This window comes from Gallinula chloropus, assembly GCF_964237585.1.
Source record: "Gallinula chloropus genome assembly, chromosome: 8".
NCBI lineage: Eukaryota > Metazoa > Chordata > Aves > Gruiformes > Rallidae > Gallinula > Gallinula chloropus.
Genome location: NC_140093.1, coordinates 28,574,018 through 28,581,574, shown reverse-complemented (window position 1 = coordinate 28,581,574; position 7,557 = coordinate 28,574,018). Strand labels below are relative to the sequence as shown.

Genomic DNA, 7,557 nt, shown 5'->3' with positions numbered 1-7,557 from the left:
ATTTATGTGCTTACAGTTCCGTGGCAAGTAGGCCGTGAAGTATTGCTGTTTGCTATGTACTACTTTGTACGATTTGGTTTGTGTTAGTTGTTTCAACATATACCAAACCTTTATATACAATATGGTTATAAGTAGCAGACATATCAAAGTGTCGTGGTTTCACCCCGGCTGAGAGCCGAGATCCACGCAGCTGCCTGCTCCTTAAAGGAAAAGAGCAGGGAAAGAGAGAAGGGGGAGGGGGGGAAAGGTAAGGGAAGGGAAAAGGAAGGGGCAAATAACCCCAAAACCAAGAAACTAAGAGGCCCGTGGGTTGGGATAAGGATAGTTTACTAAGATAACAGAAAGATACAATGTAACAATGCTAACAGGATTTTAGAGCAAAAATATATGAAGCTGTTGATACACAATGCAGTTTCTCACTGAACCCACAGCTCAGGCCGTGCCACCCAGAGCCGTCCCAGAACCCAACCGTCCCCCAAGAACCGCGCATCCCGGAGCCGCCCCTGTTCTTCCTCCCGTCAGCCCCGTGATATCCTGGGCAGGACGTAATTGGCATGGAATACTCTCTTTGGTCAGTTGGGTCACCTGTCCTGGCTTCACCCCTCCTTTCTCCTGAAGAGCTGAGAAAGTCCTTGACTGTCTGACAGCAACTACAAACATCAGGGTGTTATCAGCACTACTCCCATCTTAACTATCAAACAGAGCATTCCATCCACTGCTACAAATGAAATTAACTCTATCCTGACCAAAACCAGGACACATGCCTAGGGACATCTTTTCAGCAGACTGGTGAGACGTCTGAACTTCAATTTGATCACAGGATTCCACCTCCGCTTGTTCTTTGGACATTGAGATGCCGCTCAGCAATCTGGTTCTTCGAGTTTCAGAGAGTGGAAAACATCCCATCTCTCAGAAGTCAAATGAAGTGTTCTGTCAGAAGGTCAGTGTGTTGTTAAGTGACCTATCTATGTATCTGATTAAATCTGTTCTGGGAGAGAATCTCCTCTGAAAGCTGACCCCCTTCACACGCTGCTTGGCCGTAGCAGGCAGCTGAGGAGAGAGATTTCATGGTTATTAAAATGGATCATGTTTAACTGCTGTTTGTTGTCAGAGAAATCTGTCTGTGCCTGTGAGCACAGATGATGCCAGGAAAAGTGTTGGGAGTCCCAGGAGGCCAGTGAGAGAACTGCTGGGCATGGGGAAGAGCAAAGTTCTCCATGCAGGGTTGGATCTCAAGAGGCTGCTTTTCCTGCCTGTCCAGATCTCCTTAGGAGACCTCTGGACCAGCCCCCATTGCAGCATGCTGCTGAACTTTCTTCCATGGTCTGAGTTATGACAGAAACTTTTTTTCCTATGAAAAAATCCTGCATTGTGAAACTCCTTTGAAATTTTCATCACTCAAATAAAACCTCTCCAATTAGTTATACAGTTCTTATTTATTTTAAAAACAATTACGGGGAGAGCCATGCTTGTAAGGGCTTTCTGTATGATTACTGAGCCCCATGGTGTCTTTTCTTCTGAGTCCACAGAACTCAAGAGACCAAGACGAGAGTGAAGAAACCTCTCAAGAAGTACAAGTCAGGAGTAATGCCCAAAGCACCTTGAAGCACTGACAGGCCACACTGGGAGCCATTACTGATAAAGCCTCCCCATGGGCTCCTTAGAGCAGACAACTGGAGGCCATGAGGACAAACACAGGCAAAGCACAGGCAGCTCTGATGCTGAGGACACACTGGCTTTGTCTGATGAAGCAGAAATGCCAGTGCTGACCCCCACTCCTGGGCAGGGAGATCCTGACCCCCACCTGTGTCTCAGAACTCTTCCTTGGAATGTGGGCTGTGACACCAAGGGTAGGACAGGGGTATGACACATGGTGTCCTCCCCTGGCACGGGTTTAAGGAGGCAATGATACTCTATGACTGTGAGGACAATGTGGTGCCTCTGAGGCCTCTGTGGCAGGGATATCAGCTCTAGTCAAGGAGCCAAAGACCTGGCTGCCACCCTTGTGCATCTGCACCACAGCCCATGCCACACTGCCCCACGCCTGTGCTGTTTGCCTGCAGGCTTCAGGCACCCAACCCCCTTCCCCACCTTGATCTCACTCCATGATGTCCCTGCCTGTACTGCTGTCTCTCCCTCCTCACCAGCTGTTTCCACAAACACAAAGCCAACAGCTCATCCACATTTCCTCCAAGTGACTTTAAGCACCACAGCACTGTCCTCAGCGTGTTGTTTCTTTATCCTCATGGTAACTCTGACTTTCAAAGCTGCAGTTTCACGTGGACTTCCTTTCTTATGTTCTTTCCCTGTAGCACAAAGAGGGCTTCCCTCAGCCTCCCCTTCGCCAGGCTAAAGAAGCCCAGGTCTCTCAGCCTCTCCACACAAGACCCCTAACTGTATCTTGGCAGAATTTCTGACCACATTACAGTTCCTCCCATTTCTCCAGACCGGAGAGCCCACACTGGGACTGGCTGCTCCAGAGGTGGCCTCACCTGTGCTGAGTCCACATAGACAAGAAGGGCCCTTGTCTGCGTGGCCACGGTCCTCCCAGTGCAGCCCAATGTGCTCATGGCCAGATTCCAGTTCAGCAGCTCTGACTGCTATGGCATCCCCTGGAATGACCAAATTCTTCTCCTTGTGACCGCTTCCCCATCTAGTCATGTCTGAGCTGCCTTGATGTGCGGGTGTTGTGGTGGAAACTTTTGTCATGGTATCTTCCTTGAAGTTTTAAGAGAAGGTTTAAGAAGATTTGAGAGAGAGAGAGAGAGAGAGTGCATCAGGGGAAGGGGGTGTGGGTTTACACACACCCCACCCCCCCCCAGCTAAGAAGGAAAACATTTCAGAGGAACTGACTGAAACCCCATTTCCCCAGTCCCTGCCCCTCCCTGTGCCACTGTGGGGGGGATGATGGGAGAAAAATCATGACTAAAGGGAAGTCTGCTAAGAAGGGAGGGATGGGGGAAGGTGCTTTAAGACCTGGTCACTCTTCTCACTACTTGACTCTGGCGTCACTGGGTGTGTAGCTGTAGTGTCATAAATTAGTTTTCTTTCCTTTATTTTGTGTTGAGTCTGTTTTTCTCATGACACTAATTACAGGGTGATACCTCTCTGTCCTTATCTCAAATCCTAAGCCTCCCAATATCTATGTTCTCCCTTTTCTGTATGAAAAGGGGACTGATAGGGGGATTTTGATGGGCATTTGGCCTCTAGCAAGGCAAAACCACCGCAGATTTCAACAGACTGTGGAGGAGCATAAAGTCCCTATATTACACATGAAAAACCTGTTGGGGAAGACACTCAGGGATGTTCCTTCTTCAGACAAAGGCAAACCCATTCATGGGATTGCTTTTGCGCAGGGACCTGGGTGCGCTTGGTGGGGGATGTGAAAGGATGGGGAAGTGCAGTGTGTACCCCAAGGGGGTTTAGTTCTAGGAAAGGATAGCCAGGAAATTTTTTGTGTATAACTAAATCTGTCCATGGCAGATGTTCTACATAATAGATCAATGATGTTCTGAATGTCCCCAATACTCTGAACATGTAAGATCTGCCCATGATGCAGATGATGTGGAAACAGGGGTGGATAATGTCCTGGTACTGGCCAGGTAAGAGTTAACCTCCCCAAGCAGCCAGCACAGGTGATCTGAGTTCACCTGGGCTGTTTTCCGCAGCACCTGACACCACTTCCGCCTAAAAGAAGCTGGTTGGGGAAGGGTGTGGGCTTGGTGCCTCCAGAAGAGTCAGTCTGTCTGTCTGTCTGTCTGTCTGTCTGTCTGTCTGTCTTTCCTTTCAGGCAGTACTCTATAATTGTTAGGTAAACGAGGTACCCTGTGTCAGCACTGGGTGTGGGTGTAACTGGCAATTATTGTTCTACATTCATGGTGAATTTTGTCAGTAAACTGTCCTTATCCTGTCCTGTCACGGTGGGAAAGCATTGCCATTACAGAAAAGTACTCGAGCTGTTCAGCTGATGAAAAGGTCCTTGTAAATTTTTTATTAATAAAAGGGTGAAAAAAGAGGAAAATTATGGCCCTGTGGAAGCAGACGTGAGGCAAAGAGAGCACAGCTCATCCTTACACGGAAGAGCAGGTGATACTGCATTAGGAATGGGATGAACGTTGACCATGTTACTATAGCTTAGACAAACTAGAGAGGAACCAAAACCCAGCAACTAAAACCCCTATTAAATACTAACTGATCATAACAGGAGTTACATTGTCAATGGTATTCAGAAGACAAGCAGTTTATTGCTGCTTAGAAACATCCAGTCATCACTTTCCACATGGCATCCTTGAGCTCCTGGTTCCTCATGCTGTAGATGAGGGGGTTCACTGCTGGTGGAAACACCGAGTAAAGAAATGCCAATACCAGGTCCACAAATAGAGAGGAGATGGAGGGGGGCTTCAGGTAGGAAAACACACCAGTGGTGACAAACAGGGAGACCACGGCCAGGTGAGGGAGGCAGGTGGAAAAGGCTTTGTGCCGTCCCTGCTGCGAGGGGATCCTCAGCACAGCCCTGAAGATCTGCACATAGGACAACACAATGAACACAAAACACCCAAAACCTAAAGAGACACCAACCACAGTGACTCCATTTTCCCTGAGGTAGTCATCAGAGCAAGAGAGCTTCAGTATATAAGGGATTTCACAGAAGAATTGGTCAAGGGCATTGCCATGGCAGAGGGGAAGGGAAAATGTATTGGCTGTGTGCAGCACAGCACTGAGAAACCGACTGGCCCAGGCAGCTGCTGCCATGTGGACACAAGCTCTGCTGCCCAGGAGGGTCCTGTAGTGCAGGGGCTGGCAGATGGCAGCATAGCGGTCATAGGCCATGACAGTGAGAAGACAGAGCTCTGTGATGATCAAAAGTACAAAGAAAAAGATTTGAGCCACACATCCTGTGTAGGAAATGGCCCTGGTGTCCCACAGGGAATTGGCCATGGATTTGGGAACAGTGGTGGAGATGTAGCCAAGGTCATTAACAGAGAGGTTGAGGAGGAAGAAGTACATGGGGGTGTGGAGGTGGTGGTCACAGGCTACGGTGATGATGATGAGGCCATTGCCCATCATAGCAGCCAGGTAGATGCCCAGGAAGAGGCAGAAGTGCAGGAGCTGCAGCTCCCGTGTGTCTGCAAAGGGCAGGAGGAGGAAGTGGCTGATGGAGCTGCTGTTGGACATCTGCTGCTGTCAAGTGTGGAGACCTGTGCAAGGAGGGAAAGGCAGTGAGAAATTAGGAAATGCTTCTTTGAGGAAAACCCCCTCTACTTCTCATGGAATGCCCTCATCATATCAGCACTGTGGTGCTGTCGGGACGTACCAAATCCCCACTGCCAGGGCATTTCTGGGAGCAGCTCCTTCTCCATCCCTAACAATGTTTCTGCTGCCTGGAGCTGTCCCTGGAAGTACTTCTCTTTGCACATGTCACTTCCTGCTCTGTGCTCACAGACCTCATCCAACCTGCCCTGTGCTCAGCTCTGCTCTGCAGACCCCTCCTGGCATCAGGGCACTGCCCTGGGAACCTCATTGTGTGCAGGGCTCAGGAGAAGCTCTGACAAGTCCTAATGACCAATGAGTTTGCACTGCCTGCTGCAAAGATATCAAGAAAAGCTCAGCTCCCACTTCCCATCCAGTCACTAAGACAAGAAAATTCAAAGCAAAGTCTCTTTACCTTTCTCCTGCAGTGAGCTCTCAGCATCCATCAGCTCTCTCAGCCTCACAGGTCTCCCCTCGGTGCCCACAGGCAGTGTCCCCAGCCCTGTGTGCTTGGCAAAGGAGCTGCTCCTGGGCAGAGCTGTCTCTCTGCAGCGCTGCTGGGTTGCCATGAGCTCTTTCATCCCAGAGGCCTGGCCCAGCTCAGCAGGAGAAGACCAGTATTTCTAGGCTCCCTCCTGGTGTCTCAGGCCTCATGGGGATCATTCTATGACCTCATCTCTGAGATCATTCTGCCTGGGAGCAGAATGATCAGGACAGGGAGAAATCAGGCAGGGAGAAAGCTCAGGGGGAGGTCATGCAGCTGTTACTCTCACTGGCAATACAGACTTGACAACAACAATAAAATCAATCTAATTCATTACTCAATCCAAAGAGAGCAGAGCAATGAGAAAAAAAACTAAAGAAATGAAATTTTAAACACCCACCTACGACCCTCCCTTCTTATCCTAGGGTCCACTTCACTCTTTAACTCTCTACTCTCTACTCTCTCCGACTGAGAGGCACTGGGGGACAGGGAATGGGGGTTGGGGTCTGTTCATCACACACTGTCTCAGCTGCTCCTTCCTGGTCATGGGGAGGACTCCTCACAGTCTCCCCTTGCTCCAGCATTGGGTTCCACTCACAGGAGACAGTCTTGCATGAAACTCTCCAACGTGAGTCCTTCCCACATGGCTTCAGATCATCACAGGCTGCTCCAGGGTGGGTCACTTGAATGGGGTGCCGTCCTTCAGCAACAGACTGCCCCAGATTGGGTCCTCCACAGCCCTGCCAGCAAACCTGCTCCAGCACAGGCTTCCTATGAGGTCACAGCCTCCTTCAGTGTCCTCACATGCTCAACCTTCGGGACCTCTATCGGCTGCAGGTAGAATCACTGTTCCATATCGTCCAGCATGGGCTGTGTGGAAACATCCTCATTCACCATGGGCTTCTCCACGGGCTGCAGGGGAATCTCTGCAGTGAGGCTTGGAGGACCTTCTCCCCCTACATCACCGACCTCGTTCTCTGCAAATTCCCTTACACTTTGTCACTCCTTTGTCTGGTGGCAAAAAGCAGCTGCTGGGTTTTATTTCCCTCCTTAAAAATCCTGTCCCAGCGTTGTGATTCACAGTGCTCTGCTCCCCACGGCCAATACATTGTCACTGCCCCTCTGCAAGGGCAGTGCCTGTGACCAGTTCTTCTGAGAAATCTCCCAGATCCTCAAGCTCTCTCACTCATTGTCCTACCTCAATGAAATTGTAATCAGAGCATGTCTAGCTTTTGGGTGTTTTGTGTTCATCATGGTGTCCTATGTGCAGATCTTCAGGGCTGTGCTGAGGATCCCCTCGCAGCAGGGACAGCACAAAGCCTTTTCCACGTGCCTCCCTCACCTGGCCGTGGTCTCCCTGTTCCTCATCACTGCTGCATTCACCTACCTGAAGCTTCTCTCCATCATTTGCACCTGGTAGTGACAATATTTAGTCAGTGGTTCCTCCAGAATTAAAATTTCCCGTCTACAGCATGAGGAACCAGGAGCTCAATGATGCCGTTTGGAAAATGATGACTGGATGTGTCGAAGCAGCAACAAACTGCTCACTCTGCGTATCACTGGCCATGTAACTCACCTTAGGACCAGTCTGTATTTAGTAGGGTTTTTAGCTGTTGGGTTGGGGGTTTTTTCCCCTCCTAGTTTGTCTCAGCTTTAATAACATGGACCAGCTTCATCCCATTGCTAATGCAGTATCTCCTGGTCTTGTGTGACCCAGACACTGCACAATGATGAGCTGTGCTCTTTCCATCATCTCTGCCTGGAAAGGGGCACGACTTTTTCTTCCTTGTTTTTCCCCCTGACATTTATAAAAGTTTTACAGC

At 49.6% G+C, this 7,557-nt stretch overlaps 1 protein-coding gene across 1 annotated transcript; it reads right to left on the bottom strand.

Annotated features, from left to right (window-relative positions):
- Window positions 1-4,251: 4,251 nt before the first annotated feature.
- LOC311194429 (olfactory receptor 14C36-like) lies at window positions 4,252-5,175 on the bottom strand (the record flags this gene model as incomplete). The annotated part of the gene is made up of 1 exon (XM_084267527.1): window positions 4,252-5,175. One exon carries the CDS (start codon window positions 5,173-5,175, stop codon window positions 4,252-4,254), a length of 924 nt encoding a protein of 307 aa, XP_084123653.1.
- Window positions 5,176-7,557: the final 2,382 nt, after the last annotated feature.